This window comes from Amblyomma maculatum, chromosome 1, assembly GCF_055883805.1.
Source record: "Amblyomma maculatum isolate TAMU_Amacu chromosome 1, ASM5588380v1, whole genome shotgun sequence".
Lineage (NCBI taxonomy): Eukaryota > Metazoa > Arthropoda > Arachnida > Ixodida > Ixodidae > Amblyomma > Amblyomma maculatum.
Genome location: NC_139344.1, coordinates 87,561,735 through 87,583,211, shown reverse-complemented (window position 1 = coordinate 87,583,211; position 21,477 = coordinate 87,561,735). Strand labels below are relative to the sequence as shown.

General features: G+C 46.2%; 1 protein-coding gene across 1 annotated transcript in view; it reads left to right on the top strand.

Annotated features, from left to right (window-relative positions):
• Window positions 1–596: 596 nt before the first annotated feature.
• LOC146203095 (uncharacterized) overlaps window positions 597–21,477 on the top strand; it is a 76,789-nt gene continuing 55,908 nt past the window's right edge. Inside the window, exons 1-3 of the mRNA XM_084588525.1 lie at window positions 597–876; window positions 16,833–16,981; window positions 19,049–19,277. Coding sequence (XP_084444651.1) covers window positions 775–876; window positions 16,833–16,981; window positions 19,049–19,277 — 480 coding nt within the window. The 5' untranslated portion in view covers window positions 597–774. The remainder of the gene's footprint in view (window positions 877–16,832; window positions 16,982–19,048; window positions 19,278–21,477) is intronic.

Below are 21,477 nucleotides of genomic sequence, written 5' to 3'. Positions count from 1 at the left end.
CAGCAACCCAACCATTGAAAAATTGCCATTTGCTTGCATAAACCGTTTCGGAAGAAGTTTTGTTTCTACCATTCATATAAGAATCAGTTTGCTAAGGCGGCAAATACATTTGCCATTTCAGTGTTGTTTAAAGTGTAATCGAACGCCCAGTATTCGCCTAAACTAACGCGTTCACGTGCATGCACGCGTCCAAAAGGGCCTTAAATAATACTTGGCCACTGACTTCTTTTCTCATTGTGAATGCGAGACTGCGCACGCTTTATTCTGCACTTCATTGTGTGTGTTCGCAAGTCAAATTTTTTTTCTTGCATGCAGACCCTGAAATGTTTTGGCATGTGCAGCTGCACAGTGACGTTTCTCTGGTCCGGATACCCAACAGCACCAGAAGGATGAAAGACGCAGTCTCCGTCAATGTAAGATTGAGGGAAAACTAAATAAAAATGAACCCAACCGCACAAGACGAGCAGCCGTCATTGTGCGCTACGCACAGCTCGTGCCCGAAACGGAGCCACGCGTGCACGAGAGCGCCGCCGCCGCTGAACGCGAGTCCACCTTGAGCCACCGCCAACACGCGGCCCGGACTCCGGCGTCGTCGGGTGGTGGGAGATCGCACTAAAAATAAGGTTCCGAGGGGCAACCTCGTCGCTCGCAGCCACCACCCGGCGGCCCGCTTGCCCTGCCAAGCCGGGCGAAGAAAAGAAACGCTCTTCCGGGCCCTCGGCGAGCGGGGCTCCCCATTTCGAGCGAACCGACTGGACGCCCAAGCAGCGCGCGATGGCGGGGAGTGCGATAACCGTCCGCCTGGCCGGAGGCAGCCCTTGGGGGTTCCGGCTGCAGGGGGGAAGAGGAACCGGACAGCCCCTGACCATCACTAAGGTGAGAGGCCGTCTGGGCCGCCCAAGCCGTCGGCTCATCGCGAAACCGCCGCTGCCCATCCCCGGCGTGTGGTGGCTAGACCATACCCGGCGTGCTGCGGTGCCCGTCGAAGTAGGCTGCCGTGTGGTCACGTGCACAGCTGAACAGTTATGATGCCGTCCGCTGGGCTTGCAGAGGTGCTTGATGCTCCTGCTCTAAGTCAGTTAGATTTTGTTTCGTGCCCCATTTCCGCGGATGTTTGGGCCTAAGCGGTTGAGCAGTGTCAGCGACGGACAAAACGGCGCAAAAGTAAATATCCAGCGTTTTACGAACAAAATCTGGTTAGTTACTTTTGCGTGGTTGTCACCTTGGGCGCCCCTCATCCTTATTCTTCGCAGATGCTCCTTTTTTCTTTCTCGTTCATCCTTATGAAACTCAATGTGAGAGACATCTCCCGAAGATGTGTGGGAAAGAAGGATGTCCACTGTTGATTAGAGGCGTGCTACTAATCACTCCATCCTTTAAACCCTGTTACTAAGATTACACGAGCTAGACTTCTTATAAACATTGGTCTAACTTCACACGAGAAACTTCGGTGCACTGAGACGGTCGGAAAACAAGCTAAGGGATAGCGCGGACCCAATGCCCACCATGAATTTGCTTTTTGCGGGTGCATTTAGCCCACTGGGTGAAAGCACTTCTTTAGAAAGTACGAGTGCACTTGTTTCCCTTTCTTAAATAGTAGCTTTGCTTTACAGCATGCACGTCAGTGATGTGTGTACTTATATAAAAGTATATTACCTTATTCGATGCTCTCATCCGTAGAGAATGAATTGACACGATTACGGAAGATGCACATGTATTGCTCCCTCAATAGGCCTCCCCATTTGGTATCAGTTTTACGAGAGCGTCGAACTCGACAGGAGGGGGCGTGGCCAAGGTTTATCGCTACCTTCTTTCCTTATTATTGTTATTATTGGGAACTTTATTGCGATGACAAGAAATATGCGCACTGTTTGGATCGATAGCTATAAATGCTATAAAAGCTTGTGGCCGGTCCAATACAAAAATTACTTGTAGTTCAGCCGCAGAGCGCCGAAGGCTGTTCTTTCCAATGTAATTGACAATCAAAACTCACTCCTAAGTATTTTAAGGACGAGACTGGTTGTATTAACGAGCCACCTAGAGTAAGTCTAAAATTGTAAGTTATCTTGAACCTGGATTGAAAAGTAACGTACTTAGTTTTGGCGACATTCGAGGTTAGGCAGTTTTCAAAGAACCAGGAAGACAAAATTTTGAGTTCCCTTATTACTGTTGTTTGAACTGCCGGAAAAGATTCACCAGTAACTATTAACGCGACATCATCGGCATACATTATTAACTGTGATAAAGCCTGATTAAAAGCCTGTTTCTTGCTGAAAGCACTGTGTACATACTGACTTCACAATAATGGCCTGGGGAGTAGTCAGCAACAAATACTTATCTTCTATTTAACGCCGACCTTTGGAGGTAGAGCGCTCTCTGCTTTCTGATGTTCTTCCAACACTCGGAACATTTTCAACAGCGCGCTTAATATTATAACTGTATCGACTTTCAAATTTGTTGGCAGTCGGATGTTAAAGAGATATATCGTGAGCTCACCAGCAAGCGCTGTTGAAGGGAACCGGCCAGATGGCAGGCTGGCTGTTTTGCCAGAGCGTCAGTTGTCGAGACTGGGGACTGCCAATTTACTCGAGCTCCCGACAGGGTGAAAAGCAGAAGCGCGGACATAAACGTAGACAAGACTCCGTTTCTTACGACAGTGAGGCCAGAACACGCGCCATAGACATCGGGACCGGACCAGCGGCCTTTACCGCGAAAATAGGAATCGATGGTGGGTCGATATATTGAAAAACCTGGCAAAATAAAGTGACATAACAACCGGCATACAAGTTTTTCTTCTTTTTAATCCCTTCACTCTCCGAAGATTTCGGCGATCGTTGTGAGCGCGTGGCGAGTAAATATGAATTCGTGTTGTTCCTTGGACGCGGCAGAAGAAGCAAGCTCCACATTTTAGAATCAATATTTATACTAGCTTTCTTCGCTTCAACAACAGACCCGCCAACCTTGAGGCCTGTGTTCAGTACAAAGAACCTGGCAGTGATATACTGACGGAAGCTAAGCTCCGTTCACTTTACGGCATAAATAAAACGCTTTTGATAATACAAACCAGACGTGGATTTGTACACAAACATTCAAAATAAGCGTAAACTCACAAGAACACAGACGCACAACGTTTAGAAATAGCGTTTCGTTGCCACATTTAAAAAGTGGGCGCAGCTACCGAAAGCACCGGAAGCGAAGGCGTACAGACATGAAGGACAAAGAATTCGAAACATCTTCACTGTATGGCTGCTAATTGGAAAAAAATTGATGTTATCGTTGTATAGCCGACGCGCGAAACCGAAAACCAAGCGCAAAGATGTGTAGACAAAAAAAAAAAAAAAAACCGCCACGATGATCCCTCGCATCGTCGTTGTGGGCATGGCACGGAGCCGACTAGGAGCCCGAACTGGCGCCGGCAAGCGTGGCACGGAGCCTGCGTAAGTGAGAGGCCACCGCCCACACGCGCCAGCCGTAATAACCATCTTGATCTGGCGCAGCTCACTAAAACGAGCTGCAACGAGACCGCTGGCTCGTACCGCGCGTATCCTAGTGTCATGTTCTGACTGGAATAGTACAGAGCCGAGAACGTACCCGGGAAACCTTGTTAGTGGCCGATAAAGCCCGCAAACGTCGTCCGCTTAACCCGACACACTCCATTGTTTCTGTCTATAAACATGCAACTGTGATCTGCGCTCTATCTTTGTCTCGAATGACCTAATTTGAAGTTCTGTGGCGCGCTTTTGCTGGAGCGCGCGTGCTTTTTGCGTGCCAGGGCTGACGCCAAGCCAGTGGAATGTCAAGCGCGCCGACCCTCAGGAACGCGCAAATGTGGGTACTTGAGCGCTGCACCGCGCTCTAATGATGTCATGCTATATAAATTAGTAAAACACGTGTTCAGTAGTCGGGTCTGCTTACAACGAACCTGACGGTTGCGATGATAGCGTTCGTTGTATCCGAAGCTCGTAGTAAATGGGTTTCACGTGTTAGAGGCAAAAATTCAAAGGCAAGGAAAAACCGCATTTATTTCTTTAAGAAGTCCGAGATGCGTGTCTACTTTAAAACACACCCTATTAAGGCGTTTTACAACCGCTCCTGCGCGATCAAGTGCGCCTCTCAAATACTCTTACGACCAATAAGATAATTTAGGATCAGAGTATAACGAGAGCCTAGACTTTTCGGTTTTCACTTTTTGAAAATTCGATGGGCTTTTTAGTCTGCGAATATTATTCTCAACACACGGATTTATGTGTGTGTGTGAAAAATATATGATGTCCGCGAGCGGTCAAAGTTATTGCGTGCTTTCCTTGGCCTGCTTTTCAGAAGCAGCAGCTGATGTAACAAGTATTAAGACCTACCTTTGTAGAAGGTAGTCGCACAATCGTAACATAGAATAAAAATTTAGAGGCTAAATAACCGGGCCATGAGACAGAAAAGTATGCGGATATTATTAGTTAAGAATACAAAATATGGTACGCATACTGACGGTAGCGACAGAACTCTCACTTGACCGTCGCTGGAACAAGAACGTGACTATTATGTGCCCTTCGTGAACACCTCCATGTTGACGGTTTCTCGTTGAGGTTCCAAAACTTTTCAATTTCCTTAAGGCAGTGAAGAACCTCATTAACCAACTGTTCGCCGGAGATTGGTCACAGTGGACGGCGACATACGCTAGGCTATAGCCCTTAACTTTAGAGGAACCTGCCAATCTGCAGTGTCGTGTGAGAATGCCTCAATACTCAGAACAACAGTCTTAAATTTCAACGCTACCATTGTCTGAGCGAATGCCTGGCCACAGCGCTTTATTTTATCTCGGAGTAGAGCACCCGTCTCACAATCGTAATGGGCTGGGTTCGATATCCTGTGCCGTCGGGTACCCACCGGTTTTCCAAAGGGTACAGAATTTATCCCGGCCTGCATGGTGTTCGGCTCCTCTGGAGGGAAATGCTTGGGAAAAGGGTCTCAGACCACTGCAAGCCCTGGTAAGGCTTACAGTGGTCTTAGTCTTAGTAGTACTGAACAGCTGACTAATTGTGACACGCAATCTTTTTCGGTTAGGGCCTAATTTCGAACAATACATTCGGCGCAGTTTTATTGGTGTTTTTCGATTTATGCTGCAAAGTATAACCACTAGAATTAAGTCACCGTTTGAAGCGCTCACGTCAAATGATGGCAGGTCAGCCTCGTCGACATTTTCCTCGTGAGAACCTTGGCATTTGGAGAAGTCTCGTGCTTCTGACACAACGACTTCACCAGTGCTTGCCTCTTCAATGTCGGTGTCATCAGCAGCATCGAAGTTACCCCTTGCAACGTCAGGTCCGGCCAGCAACGCATCAACGACCCGTTTCCACAAACCCATGTGTGTCTGACCATGACGGTGTTCGAAAACCTCATTCGTCGCTCCTGGGTTCGTACACCCCATCTTCCAGAAGAAGTCATGCAAACCGCAATAACCTTAGCCCTGGGGGCCTTCATCATTCGCACGGCGGTGAATAAAGAGATCCGAAGGGGGACGTCGGTGACTTGTCTGTCAATCGTTATCAGAATTCGCTGGATTGCGCGCAGCCGATGAGACACCTAGAGCGCGTTAATGGTGCGCATGTCTAGTGGCTGAATCTTGCGCGTCGCATTCGGTGGCAAGAAGAGCATGGTCACCGCAGCCACTAACGGGACCTTCCTATTTTGTTTCGTCATGTCACGGTCGAACTGCAGCAGCTACTCGGCGAGCACCTTGGCTGTCATCCAATTCATTGTGTCGGGAATGTAGCGCACTGGAGCTTAGCTGCCAATGCACCAAGATTCGCAAGACTTCCGGATGACAAATGGCTGTCATGCTGCCCATAAAAGTGCACAGAACGACGGTACGTAACGCGAAGCTTACTGGGTTTCTCACCACGCGCAAGTGTACAGTTCTGCTGGCATTGGAAAACAGTGCAGCTTCTTTGGGATTTTAGATAGAGCGCCGTCTTGCAGTAGCTTGCTATCGTTGAAATGTTTTCGAAGAGCCAGGATTCGACGTCATCGTGTTCCTTGACGTAGCTTCGCCGGCCAATGCTTCAAACATTATTCTGTGGCGAGCATTCAAATGTTTGACCCACGCATTTCCTGCAGGTCAGTCCAAAAATGCCAAAAGGAAAGCAAAATCTTTTTTTTTTTTTTTAAATAACGGGCGGTCCGCCGTCAGGAATGGTTCGAGACAGGTCGTCAAAGAGTCACTCAAGCAGGACATCTTCGGCATCCGCGTCGCTTTCCAAAGATGCTTTGTTGTCGTCAAGTCGGCGTTTATGGGTTTCCTTGTCCTCGGTGACTAGCGAAATAGTAGATTTTGGCAGTCCGTACTTCTTCGCCGATTGTCATTTATTCGCCACAGAGCAGGTTCTTTACTGGAACTTCGTTTCGTTTATAACAACATAGTTTCGTTTTCAACCCCGTGCTTTCTCCTGCTTCTTCCACCTTAGATGCTTAGCCTAGCCACACGCATGCACGCACGCACGAACGCACGCATTTACCAACCTTGAAGCCCTTCGGCGCACGATAAATGCTGAATATAGGTTGTTTGGCTGGTTGGTTGATTGGTTGGTCGGTTTTATGACGCATAAGAAACTATGGATATCATGCACTAAATACAAAAGTTAGAAGCGAGTGCATGGTAGTTTTATATTTAGCGCGTAACGCATAGTCACTGAAGAGTTGCACAGTTGGAGTTATACGGGAAGGACACACTTCAGCTCTTTTGCGCATTTCGAATGAAGTTATTCGTGTTCTAGGGAGAAAAGGGATACTGGGTTAGAGGGACATCTGTCTGACCCTCCACCATTTGTGCTATAGTCAATGGGAAAAAATAGGCGCCACGTGACTACAAGTTGCCAGGTGAGCCAAATTAATTATTTACCTAATTTACCTATACATAACCGGTACAGATAGTCTAAGTATTTTTAAGGGGCTAATTACCAGTTGATGCATTGAAAGAAAGCTAATCTTGTGAACATGGTCCGCACAATATTCAAATGTTCCAAATAAAGCGCGGATCATGTTTCGAATGTATCTGGTTTATTTTATTTTAGATAGGAACAAAACCTTATACGAATTCATAAAATTATTTCGTGAATGTGCTGAAACATTTATATGCAAGAGCAATACGCCTGAACGTTTTTAGGCGGTGGATTGAACCCGATCGCGGCGGCTGCGTCTGAATGAAGGCGAAGCACTATAGGCGCCCGTGTACTGTGCGATATCAGCGCACGTTAGAGAACCCCAGGTGTTTGAAAATATCCGGAGATTTCCACTATAGCGTCCTTTATAGCCTGAGTTGCTTTGGAACGTTGAACCCCATTAGCTAAACGAAACAAGACGTGAGTAAAATATGGTCTGAAGTCGGTAACAGTACAAAAATAATGTTGCAAACAGAACTTTCTAATAATATTTTGTCTATCATATATGTGGGCTAGTTTGCCGGTAAGAGAATCTCGAAAAAAAAATAACAAAAAAAAACAGCGCACTCTTGAGACATGGACAAAGAAAGAACACAGCATAGCGCGGTGCGTTGTCGTTTCTTTCTTTGTCCATGTCTCAATAGTGCGCTGTTTTGTTTTTGCTTTTTTCCCAAGACGAACTACCAACTATACGTTTCCTCCACCCTTGCAGTAAGAGTAAACAACGTTATGAGAAATTTTGCGTTCAGAACGTCAATAAGCATGTCATTCAACCGAGTTGCACACTGGCCACGCATAACCTAACAAGAACGGGGCTGTCTGCACCTCATCTCACTAAAAGCGTGTCAGGTTGCCTTCGTTCACTCATCCAGAGCGCGAAATCCGAGGACTGGTCGACCGCAAGAACGGTTCCCAATGGGTGTGTGTTCTAGTCATCGTGTAGTTAGATCTCATTATTATTTGCTGCAGGCGTTCTCAGAGGGCTAAAAACGCTCCTGTGATCGTTGGCATATTCACGTGTTTGACACGGCTATAAATGACTTGCAGTCGCAACACGCTAGCATTGAGTAAGCGCGGCGGGACACTTGGATTGCTTGCCGCCGGCTTGAAGAGCTTTGAGGCCCTTCGACAGGCATTACATGGTCGTATTTTGGTCCTAACGTCCTCCTTTTCACCAGCACGACGCGTTTATCTGTCCCAAAATGAGCCGGAAATGCTAGGAGTTCAGTTAAGAGTGGTGCAAGCGACAGGAGGCCGCTGGTTAAAGTTTCGGAGAAATGCCACCAAATATAAATCACCCAAAACATGACACCCGAAACAATTTACTCCATCTTTTTAAAAATGGGCTACAAGTTAGGGCTACAACTGCTGTAAATCTACGAATAATAAACAGACTGGGGCAATCAATCACAAATGCAACAAACTGCAAGCAAAAAAAAAAAAAGGAGACGATCAAGGGAATGTAAAAGGTAGAACAAAAATACAGTACAAAATTCATGTGAGCGGGACGTGACTGAGCACTTCAAGACAATTTCAGCAGAGTTTTGATATGTTCTTGAAAGCACTGGAACTTTTTGGCGCGAAATTATTCGAGGTAGTTGCATGAAACTCCGTAAACAGGAAAAACGCCAGCGTTGAATAAAGCCAGCTACGATTTCGGGACTTTTTTTTTTTTTTTTTCTTTTTCACTTCACGAACGCCCAATGCCAAAGACCGGCAGTTTCTTCCTGTTGTGCATGGCTTCTACTCGCGCAGACTGGCCGTTTAATTTTCTACTGCCTCGAAAGAGAAAAATCTTGTCGGAAGGGTAAAATATGGCTCCTGGCGTTACGGATCGTGTCAAGCGACTCTGATGGTTGAATGTTTCCGGGAGGCCTTGCTTATGGCGTTTTTCATGAACACCGAGAATAGGATGCTTCATGCAGACGAGAAAGCACCTATGAAATTTCCCTCTACCGCATCTTACTAGTGGAGCCAACGACTTGAATATTTATTTAGCGTCAGCACTGAACAAAGAGGATTAAATAAAGGCATCACATTGAGCAGCATTTGCAGAGTATTGCTTGTGCAAGAATTTTTGAGCGGTCCACATTGAAGCGATGGTTTGGTCAGCTCTTATCAACTAGTTCGGCGAGTTTGGCCGATAAAACGGACATTGTCCGGTTTGCTTTCTTTGGAATGCACTTGAAGTTCTAAATATGCAATCAGTTCCCTTTATGTTGGTGGCTATCATGCACACCGGTGAAGTCACTGGGACTCGCCCAGTGCCTCATTCGATGTTCTTTTTTTTTTTCTTTTCTTGTTTTTGATGCCAGGATTCATACGCGACTGCATGCACAATTAAGACCTAAATTAATGTAAGCCACAACTCCAGAATTTTTGCACTACAGGTGGCGACTATTGACAATAGCTGAGTGTTGGTGACAGCAGAAAGTATTCGGTTTTAACTGTACGTATCGAGTAAACAGTTTTTAGAGCGCAGCGCTTTGGCGCCCGTTCCTGGGTTTCTCGTCGGCGTCGTCGGCCTCGTAACCAGCTCCGCCCCCCCTTTCATCCCCCCCCCCCAGTTCGAACCGGCGCTTCGGCAACTGAATGGAGCCTCGCAGGAAGAGGGGGGGGGGTACACTCAGCCGCGAACGATGGGGGCAGGAGCGCGCGCAGCAACCGGAGAACATGAGGAAAGGAAAGGGGGGGGGGGGGGGGGGGGTCGCCGGAGGCAGTACTAGCAGCGACTGACTGATGCCGCTACCGCCGCTAGCGAGTCAAGACAACGTGACTACGTAGTACACCGTCGCCGCCATGCAGAAAGAGGAGGAGGAGGTCCCCCCTCTTCCTGCGTGGCGGCAAGGGTGCTCTCCGGTTGCGTGCATCCCGCTCTCACTTGCTTCACTCGCTAGCAGCGTCAGCTCAGCGGCATTAGTCAGTCGCTATCTGTTCGGATAACTCAATTGTTCTCTTCATTTCTCCGACCACAAAGCTTCTTTCATGACAGCCAAGAACTGTTAGTGGAGTGTTTCTTAAAGGAGTACGTGTGGAAAAATTAAAAAAGTTGTCTGTAATTGTACATACGTGTCTTGCTCGAAATCTCTGCCTCGATCTATCGAAAAGGTGAAACAGCTGATGAGCTGCGCTCAAATTCCGCATTAAGAAGTAGCGTAATCATGGGCAAGTTTTTTTTTTTTTTGTCACGTTCAGTGTCGCAATCCATTTTCCTGAAGAAGACTTTTCAGCATTTTTCGGTGGCTACTAATCGCGAAAGAGTTTTACAAATTAGTTTTTCTTTCTTTGTAAAGCTTTAAACTTGAACCGCAGTTCCTCAAGCACTAAAGTTGCAGAAGCAACATTCCTGGTTTCTTGCATCCGAACCATGCAACTTGCGCCAAAACTAATTTCTCCGTGGCACTGCTTGCAATAAATAAAGCAGTAAGGCTTTCTTCTCGGGCATTTTTCATTTCTATGGCCACTCAAATTTTGGTTGAAGATCAAGATCACTGCAGTTACGGTCCATGGAGCCATTTAGGAGTGAAAAACGTTGTCAATCCAATTCAAAACTTTACCTTACCTCGCTGCTTCCTGTACTGTGCAGTCCAAAAGCGAACTTTGCCGACAGTGGCCACCTGGTCCTTCAAAACGTATCCCTTGGCGCGAGTGTTAGCATAGTTTTGAGAGTTTGATTTATTGGCAGCACCGCGGTCTCTAGGGGTCGCTGTCTAGACAAGACGACCAGCGATTGAATGAAAAGCGATATTGTGGCAGATATTAAAGCGAAAGCCTTTAATGGCTCATACTATAGAGTTTTAGTTTACCATGATCCGCCACCGTGACCCTCTACCACGCGTGGGCGGGGCGCACACGCTGATGGTCCCAACGTGGCAGGTCTATGTACGAACATCCAGTATGTGTCGCCATCTATCGGCGTCAAGGGGATCTGAGCATACGCAGCGGAACGCGCGGTGGCAGATCACGGTAAACTAAAACTCTTTACTGTCGGCGTTCGTTCGTTCGGCCGGTCACACTATAGCTGTCAATCAAATGGCGTCATGATAACGTCATAAGAAAAAAAATACCATGTCCAAAGGAAGGAGTTGATAGTAAGGCCACCTCGAAACAAAGTACTACCCTCAGAAAATAATCACTGGCAATAGAAAATGCCGGTCGAGCCGACGATTCAGCTCTCTACGACTGCTAAAACCAACATTAAAAGAGAAAGGGAAAAAAAAGGTTGACAATTCTAAATGTAGTGGTTTTCGTCTCGGCCTAATGCTGGGTGCTTGAGGACGAAGTCATGCCGGCATAAATTTGACACTATGGGCGACATGTGCTGTCGCTACATGTAACAAAGAAAAACAATACAGCTTTTTCTTATCCAGGGAGAGACCCTCTAATTCTCAGTGCATAATACCATCGCGGGAATCCGAAAATAGCTTGTGTTTTAGGACAGTCAGGGCATCCTAAGTTACAAAGTAGAAACAGGTAAGAAATAGCTAATTGGTTAGTGGCCAACACCGAGATAGCTTAGGAATGAAAACTAAAAATAGGCGCTTAGTTCGGAGACAATTAGGACACCATGAATTAAGAGCTAGGTGACGCTTTTCATCACTCCGATGCAAAAAGGATGCTAATAATTATCTACTTATCTAGGGCACTAATTTCAACATTGTTCCCTTGTGGTGTTGACTTCAGCAGACAACCTTTTTACCACTGAAAGCAACTAGTGCTGGCAGAGGAGTCTCAATCAGTAACGGCCACTCGCAGCCCTACACTGCTTTCCGTACTGTGTGCGTAAATGTGGATTAAAATTATTCTACTGAAACCCGATAAAGGCAGTCAGCCGTAACACAACAACATAATCAGGCATGCGCCGTACGGAGTGGCGTTGGGGAAGGGCGCCGAGCGGCGCGCTGTTCCCCGACAGCCGTCCTCTGCCGCACATCCGCCACGCATGCGAGCCGGCCGGGGGAAACTGGTGCTGCTCCGCCACAAACATCTCATCAGCAGTCGTCCTCCCCGGGCAGAGGCTTTCTACTTCGGTCGTCCTGAGCCACCGGCTGAGGAGCCGTGGCTGCTCGCTGCCAAGTAGGACGCCACCCGCCTCAGGCAACGCCTGCACCACGAGACAAGAAGAAACAATGAGAAGGGCAGCCACATATCACCCGGAAAAAGAGGGTGTCTTTAGCCGCTCTGCACCGACACAAGGGCGGCCGTTCACGAACGGTTCTTTTGAGAGCGCTTCCACAGGCTGCCTACCCAAACGCAGGCCCCGAAGCGTCGTGCCAGGTCGCGCCCTGGCTGAAAGTGGCAGGAACTTATTCTCGAAGTTGGGAAACTCGCCGGCCTTGGCGACAACCGCGCAGGCAACCATGGTTGCTGCCTCAGCGCGTGCCGGCTCCCTCTCTTCCCAGGAGGCGCGAATCGCCGTGTTGGAGGAAGGGTCCTGACGGACGCAGCAAAAGTGATGTCACTCGGTGAAGTTTGTGCTCTGCGTGGGCGGTCGTGCCCTCCGATCCTCCTCTGGCGCCCTGGGGACTCGAGACTTCCCCGGTGTCTCGGCACTTCCCCTACCAGGAGCACGCTGTCTGGGGACGAATATAATCAATGCGGAAGGATAACGGGTGGACGTTCTAAATGCGGCCGGAATGCAGAGGCTTGGAAACGCTGCAAGATGTCACGTGGGAATGTGGAATATATTCAGTGCAGAATGCATGAAAGTTGAAAGCGGGAAAATGAAGGAAAAAGCGAACTACAGACGAACAAGGGTAATTATGGCTCCTTCCTGGGCCTCTATAAAGTGTTCTCTTCACTGAGACGACGTGGTATATCCTTATCTCTAGTCAATGAATTCAAAGCCGGGCATTAGGAGCAGGCGAAAAAGGTTACCGCATAACCTCCTCGTTCCCTCGCCTCTACGACGCTTTACAAAAAGGCATTAACCCGCACATCTGTCTCGAGTTAATTACTTTTCAAAATAGCGTGATCAAAAACATTTCAGAAAATTTTTGCTGCTTGTTTTCAATCTGATGTGAAAATGGAAAGGAACGGTGCACGGGACTCTACTTTTCGCTGCCGTGTAATTACAAACTTTATCAAAATGCCAAATTGGACACGTTGTACACAGGCAAGTTCAAATCAGTTTGCCATAGAGCTAAATATGTTACTTTGTGAAAAAGCAGCATAGCCCTGCAAAGGCTGCATCGGTGAAGACCCTCGATCATTATACGGACACATTTCTGGCAGTAAGTTCGAGTCCACGAGACGGATCCTCGATACCAAAAACTCTTCCATTAGCTCATTTATTGATGCGGCCTCTGATGTCTACTTTTCGAAGTGCGACAACCACATTGATTCTTCCAGAAAGCACGGTATCCCTTGATAACAGCAGATTTTCAGTAGTGCAGGCGCACGCTCCGGACACGGGTGAGAACTGGCAGGTTTTTGTAACTGTTAAAGCACGAAAGAGTCATTAAAAATATCGTAGTCGTGCTTGTGCAGGCAGTTCTAGAGTAAGTTCTCTTTCCATGGATCCGGTATCACTCTCGGATTAATCAGCCAGTTCTCTTTCCTATGTATGCATCGCTGAAGGTCTGGTCACTGCGCCATCTTCCGGGAGACCCCGAACTTCTCTCGCGATGTGCCGTGCTCCACTTTATTTTTTTTTTTTTTCTTGTGGTACGACACTTCCTGTGTCGGCCGCCAAGACCTGCGCAGGGCGCCAAGAGATGGTGCCAGCTGCTGTCATCTACTAGCGATCGCGCCTTCGACCGTACGATGGCGCCAGGGACGTGTCTGCCTGTCTATCTCTCTGATATCTCCTCCCAATACTTTAAGCAAAAAAAAAAAAAAAAAAGATAACCTGCGTTAATTGGCCAAGCGTTGAGCGTTAGATATACCGGAGCAATGAGACATGCCGCAGTGGAGGGTTCCGATTCAATTTCTTCGATTCCGATTCAATTTCTTTCCTAAGCCTCAGGTCACATCACTGATTCACTGCTTCAAGAGGCGAGTCGATGGTTGAAGAGGCTCCCTATCCTGTGAAAGGAAACTTATAAACACCCTGAAACAATGGCTTCTTAGTGTTCATCTTAACGATCATAGCCGCTGCCGCAAAAAGAAGGCCCGAAAGTTTATCAAAGCATTCTTAAACGATTGCACCGAGAACACGTCTGTAGAATGAATGATAGATGTACGCCCACGAGAAAAGAACACAAAGTGAGTTTCGTTTCAGTAGGGAGCTTGTCTACTGGTTGGAACCTTAACCCATCGCCCACCTTTTTGAAGGACTGGCATGGTCATCACTCATTCTTCAAACAGGCCCTATATTGTCACGGAGGAACGAAGACGAAGTAGTGGAAGGACAGAGGTGCACGTGCGGAAGGAAGTAAAAGTGCTGGGCCGGATGAGACCGAGGCAGCCGTCCGAGGAGAACACCAAGATCTAACTTCCCATGAAGCCATCCCAAGATGTCAAGGTATCCTTGTGATTCTCATACCGTTTGAGGGCCATATCCGTGAGTGAGAAAACGACATTCGCCAGTTGGTCATTATTGTCCCACTTGTTATAGCGGCTCACTCGTTGGTAGTGGGGACGCCATTCATCCACGTCATCACCAGCTGCTCCAGCGAAGGAGCGGAGCTCTCGATAATGCGGCCAGGAACCGCTGGGTGTAAGCCTAAGTGGAGCTTCTCCGTTCAGGGACATCTCGGGCTCTTGAGGTGGTAGGCCGGCAAGACGTCGATTCCGACGAGGCTCGGGTTGATCCGTTGTTAATTAAGAAGTACCTCCGTCAAGATGCTAAGAGGTGAATTAAACCTTCACACAGGACGGTGTAGCGCCATACGTGGGAAGCCAGATCTTGGTCCTGTTCAGCACAGCACTCGATCTGGCCCCGTCCTATGTGAAGGCTTAAGTCACCTCGTAACAATATTAACAGTGAAAATGAGCAAGTATTATGGGCGGTAGTGTCATCTCTGTTGCTCGAAATCATACTCTGGAGCCAACTAACTCATTTAAGCCGACAGCCTTTCTAAGCTCAGGAAACGAAATCCCACGCGCAAGATCCGTGCGCGAGTTCTGTCGTATTCCGCGAGATGTGTTCTTGTCTAGCGTTCCTGCCATTTGCAGTCCCACACTTGAACGCGCGCCAATGAACAACACGCGTCAGGAGCGGTGGTGTACCATCCAAACTCACATTTGCGGGAGAAAGTGTGACAGATACTGTGCCTTCCCTTTCCTGTTAACCAATTATAAGTATATGCAGTACTGCAACGAACGCCAATGAGAGGCAAACGATGAGAGGCAAATGATAGGAGAGGAAGAGTAGGCTTTCGCCATTCTCTTCTTAAGAGACCCTCTCTCTCTCTCTCTCTCTCTCTCTCTCTCTCCTCTCTCTCTCTCTCTCTCTCTCTCTCTCTCTAATATATATATATATCCATTATATCTACTACACGTGGCGGGACCAATGCATCTTGTGCGCCACTCTCATCGTCCGATGACGCTTCGTTATGGTGAATGGGGCCAACGCCGAGTCGCCGCGTACCGCTTTGCGCCTGCAGTCACGTGATCTAGAATGGATTCGGATTGGCTGTGGCTCCGGCTAGGCAAAGCAGATCTGCGCCTTGTCGCAAGGCGGCCGGCCAAGTCGTCATGACCACCCAATATCTACGCCCTTTTATGAGTTTTCTTTTTTTTTTCTCGGATTTTTTTTTTTTTTTTTTTTTTTTTTTTGCGGGTGCTGCAGTAAGCGCACGCTTTCGGTGAAACAAAACGGCGTGGATGTACGAGAAGTTACAGATGGTTGGCGTTATGCTTAATCATTCACAAAATATGTTTACAAGCACAGCTCACTCAGCGACAATTTCGTCTAAGCGAAAAAAATGCCGGAAAAATGGTGATGGTGATTTTGAAATATTCAGGTGAAGCGAAAAATTCAATGAAGACACGTTGGTTTTAGCGACGTTCAACTGTATTTTGGTAAATTTCATGTTTTTCGCCAAAACTTGGATGGGCGATATTTCGGGTGGGGAATTTCTCTCAAAACATCGGTATGCGCAGTCGCAAACGTGTTTCTTGACGTGCGTGGCAGTCATGGATGCTTTATATTACGTGGAGCATCATTACCTCGGTGAGAGTTCAGCTTTGAAATGAGAGAGTGCGGATAGTTGATTGATGAATATCCCTATTCTCTGTTCTAATGAGCATTTATTTCCATATTCTGAAGGGTTTAAGTTCTGTAAACTAGGCTGGTTCGTAATGCAGTCTGCAAGATTGCGGCTACAGCGTTGATGGCTAAATCAGTGATTGAAATTATTAAAATTCTATTATTATTCGACCAACTGAGACCGCCACCTCCATGAGTTCCACGAGCCAATATACACTAACTAAAGAGCATCCATATTACCATTATTATCTCTTCTCTTCTTTAAATAATGCTACAGTCGAAAAAAAAAAGAAAAAAAAAACATCCCCTGTAGTATTTGACTGGTGTCGTTAACGCAGGTCTGAAGTGCAATGCATATTTCCTTCATTGTTAATGTAATTCTGGTGAGTCATGAACAATGATTGTGATGACGTCTTCGCCTATAATGCGGCTTGCCAGTTATTGAGTTCCCCCTTTCTCTGATACTCCGTAAAACATAATTAAGCGGTACAACATAAATAAGCGGTTTTAATTTTCTTTCTTTCGTTTTTCATCTTAACAATCTTCTAAATGCAATCGTCATGTACGAAATTGAGCGCTGGCGCAGGATCATCGCTCTCTCTCTTGCTAACATTGTGAAATTTGCTTTTGCCTGAGCTGCACTAAGGTTGATTGCTCCGAAAGACGAAGTTTAAATTCGGTGTGCATGGCCACGCCTACCGGTGCCTGCACTAGGATTAAAAGGCATACGTTGCTTCTGTGCGCAGACGCGGCGCAAGAGCAAAGCGCACCAAGTGCTGCTCGAAGGCGACCAGCTGACGAGCATCAATGGGCAGCCGTGCGATCATCTCAGCCACGATGAAGCCATGGCCATCGTGGAGTCCGGCTGCTCCGAGCTGGTCATCGAAGTACGCAGGTGAGTGAGTTTCAAGTGGCTGGTAATCGCACTACTCTTTTGAGGGGCTCAGTGTACCGCCTTCCGAATTGTATGAACATATTCATGACGTATTTCACAGACTCATAACCGGTCTCTATGATACCCGTTATTGTGCGCTGGATAACAGGCTACAACATGCCACTGCATGACACTTCGACCTCCTCCGCGAGTCAGTAGACTTGCACGCTAAAGACGAATACATAAGTTGAACATGTATGAGAGATTATGGTGCTGTTTTGAGACGATGTTGAGAAAAACTGCAGCAACTGTTTCGAGCAAGACTTGACCGAGACAGGATTTTCACTCTGAGCATTTTCTTCTATGGGTTTTCACTTAATGCGTTATACCGGCAACATGACTCAGACCCAGTATTTCTCGCGTGCACTTTTCCACCACATGTTTGTCTTCTTTTTGCGTCATCCCTGTAGCGAAAGAATGAAGAAAGAGAGCCCTCGCATATCAAGGCCGAAGCCTTGTCGTTGCAGTGGAAAAAAGAATCAGCGCTCTTCCAGAACCAGATAATAGAGCCATCTATTTATATCAGTAGAGGCATCTACGTTCTAATTTCAACTGTACCAGCCAAATCGTCATCTCAAGCGCACTAATTACGTCGTTAATTCTACCTAAACAGATTCTCTATGTGCTTGTCTTTCTTGTACAACCAGGATCACCTTCACGAATATTTGCTCATTTAGCGAGCCACAGTTACGCAACCATCTTGCTGGAAATGCGCGTCCACCTCCTGTGTACAGCGCTCTGGCAGTCGGCACGCCGGCCTCTGCGTTCGAAATAGCTTTCTTTTTTTTTTTCTTTTTTTTTTTTTTTTTTTTGAGCGCCCTGACTTTTCTTTCCACGCCCCATTAGTCGCCAGTTGCTATGTGCTCCACTTCCGCTGCCGCAGATAAGGCGAAAGCGGTGATGTGCAATGCCACAACCCATTCGACAGGCAAGGTGCATCGCCGTTTTTTTTTTTTTTTTTTTTTTGGCATCTAGAAGAATCTATAGCCGTAGCCAAAAGTTTATGGGACATGACTGTCGCAAAACATAATTTCTTTGCATCAAGGAGAGCATTACTCGATGTTTAATGGTGCAACGCGTGAACCTTGAAATAAGGCTGTAAATATATATATATATATATATATATATATATATATATATATATATATATATATATATATATTGTTTAGGCATGTGTCAGTCTACTTTATAAGCATATATATATTCTTATAAAGTAGACTGACACACGCTTAAACAACATAAAAAGGTTTCACTGACGCAACACTGGTCCCCAGTTGAAACGTCAATAAAACCTTGTTATGTTTTTAAACGTGTATCAGTCTACTTTATAAGCATACAATTTTTGTTTATAGTGCTTTCTTCTGAACTGTTATATAAATAAATAAATAAAAGCCGATATATATATATATATATATATATATATATATATATATATATATATATATATATATATATATATATATATATATATATATATATATATATATATATATATATATATATATATATGCATTTTATTCAGAACGAGCTCATTGTTTGCGAAAATTATCTGGATAATTAATTCGATTTGATGTTTGATTCGGGCTTCTAATTTTTATTAAAGAGGTAAAGATAGATGAAGCATATGACCGACAGCCCCCGACTAGCTGACACCCGTTGCGGGAAGCTGGGGAGTGCGCAAGCCGTTAAGTATGAAAAATGCACCGCCATAATGCGCTAATATAATGCGTCAGAGAGGTGTATTATAAGACCGGAATATAAAGTGCTGGGTCACCTCTTACCTGCCGCCAATTCCAAGCTACTCGAAATGCTTGAAATATTTTTAACTTGGAAGTAGATCTCTCTTGCGCCACAAAGGTCATGCCGAAACATTTCAAGAACTCTGTATATGCCATGAATTTTTTTGGCGCATATCAAGGTCGTAATAGGCGCATCTATGTATTTCTTTGTAACCTTCACCTGGCTTCCGCCTCCGCACCAAGCGATCTCACACCTTAGCTTTCTCTTCCGACTCGGTCTTTTGCGCAGGGGATCCGAGAACAACAAGGAGAACGAGACCACGATTAAGGACAATCCACATCCAAAAATCGAAAAGCAAGCCGCCGCGGCGGCTCCAGTTTGGACAGCACCGACCGGAAGGTCATTCTTTCCGAAGATTTCTCCGACCGGAAGTACCTTTTTTCCGAGGACCGGCCCGGGCATCATGGGTCCGCTCAGTGACCTGGGAAACATCCCAAAGCCATTTGTGCCATTTCAGGTGACACAGCGGGGGGGGGGAAGAAGGGAGGGGGGAGGGGGGCATCGGAATACACTGATCCTTCCTTTTTTCCCACCTGCAGCATAGCTTCATAAGGCCAAACCAGTCTTTAAACCTGGTTCTAGAGAATCGCTATAATGACTGTAAAGAAACGAACGCAGTGCACAGAGCAGAAGTTGATTTTTTACTTTGATGTTTGGTTGGTTAACTTAGATGGCTAGTCAGCGCGTTTAATTTAAAAAAAAAAAATTGAGAATATTTTTTAGTAATTCGTCGTGCAAAAAAACAAAAACAAAAATACATGAAGATAAATTTAACTAGAGCATCCTCTCTCTTAAGTCTTTTCAATAGACAAGGCCACTACAGACTGCCACTCAACGATGAGCGGATAAAATTTGTTTTGCAGTTCACATTTCACCGTATAATTTCACAGCACGGGAGAGAACAGATTGCCGTGTTAGGCTCGCGGCCCGATTTCCGGCAGTAACGGCGGCAAATGCTCTCGAGATAAAAAGATAGCAGGACTAGACGAAATCTGCTCACAGCGTCAAGTGAAAACGCCCCTAAGGAGAGCAGCCCCCAAACTCTACCTGTTGACCGGTTAAAGAGACCCACACGGCTTGCTTCACAAAGATATCCGCGCTACGTAATTAGTGGTGGTTCCGTGTTTGTTCTTTTAAGCATTTGGCGAAAATATAAATGAGCAGAAGGCAAACAACATTATTTTTACGTGTGTGTCAGCTGAATAAGAAGGCAAAAAAAAAAAAAACTTTAGTGGGTTCCGGAGTAGTGCCTAATTGTGCCTATGTAAGGCCAGGAAGGAAAAAAGAAAGAAAGCACCGTTGAACTCACTCATTAACGTGTGTGTTTAAGATATTACGTTCGAACCACCAAAATGTTTGTATATGAATCACGGTTGGGATAAATAAAGGTCACTTGCAGTTGCAGAGGCTTAACTTGGCGGTGACTAAAGCTCATTAATTTTGCTATTCTTCCACTAAAATAAGAAAAAAAAAAACAACGCCGCTGCGCCCCATACACCAAGTACAATACAACGCATGTCACCAGAGGCAAAATTCACGGTTCTGTCACGTAATGAATTTTATGACTGGTTGACGAATTCTTCGTCGACTCTCGATTGCCCGTGGTAATGCGTCTGCCGACCGCATAACAGTTTTGAAATTAGATAATTTCATGACTCGCTTTGTGAGTATCTGGGTGTGTAAAGATGAGTATAGGCAAACATAAGCGGTCTGTGAGCGAGCGCAGCCGTCGTGTTTGAATGCAGACCCCGGTTGGCTTTCGCATGGTTCAACAATGGAACATGAAAACGCAAACGCGCAATAACGCTCTAAATTATATCGGCAAATCCGATGAAGGAAAACTATCCAATTTTACGACGACATTTTATTGCGGCGCATCCAAGAGCTAATACACTGGATGCTTCACGGCATCTTAACCAAAGTTTCACAAGGAACGGAATGGTACGCATGGCCAAAAAACCTGAAGTAGTATTTCCAGTTTTCAGGTTGCCGACTAAAGAGTAAAGAGCAATTCGGCCTCTCGGCCCCGCTGTGATGCTACGATGTTGTGTGGCTTGTGGTTAGGAGTGGCGTTTGAAAATGCCTATTCCCATCTCATCGGAATGGCAAACTCTGCAACGTGTGAGCAGTGCGGTTGTGTTGAAACGATTGCGCGCATACTTCGTGACTGCCCGTAGTTTGAGCGTGAGCGTGAGTTTTTGGCTACTACACTCCACCGCCTGAACTCTCGCCCTCTTACAGAAGCTAAGATCCTGGGCTCTTGGACGGAACCTTCATCAGAAAGGAAAGCAGTGAAGGCGATCCTTGACTTTTTAAAGGGCTAGGGGTTGAGTTCTAGAATTTAAGTGTACGCTCTCCACCCCTTTTTACTATAGATCTCTGGTAATGTGACAGATTTGCAGTGAAGGCGATCCTTGACTTTTTAAAGGGCTAGGGGTTGAGTTCTAGAATTTAAGTGTACGCTCTCCACCCCTTTTTACTATAGATCTCTGGTAATGTGACAGATTTCTTTTCTTGGCGCTCTTTCTTTCCTTTTTCTCCCTTTGTTTTCCTCCCCACGTGTAGGGTAGCCTACTGGGCATCGCACACTTAACCTCTCTGCCTTTCTATTCTACTATTTATCTTGCTCTCTTATTCCTTGGATATCCGGATAAGTA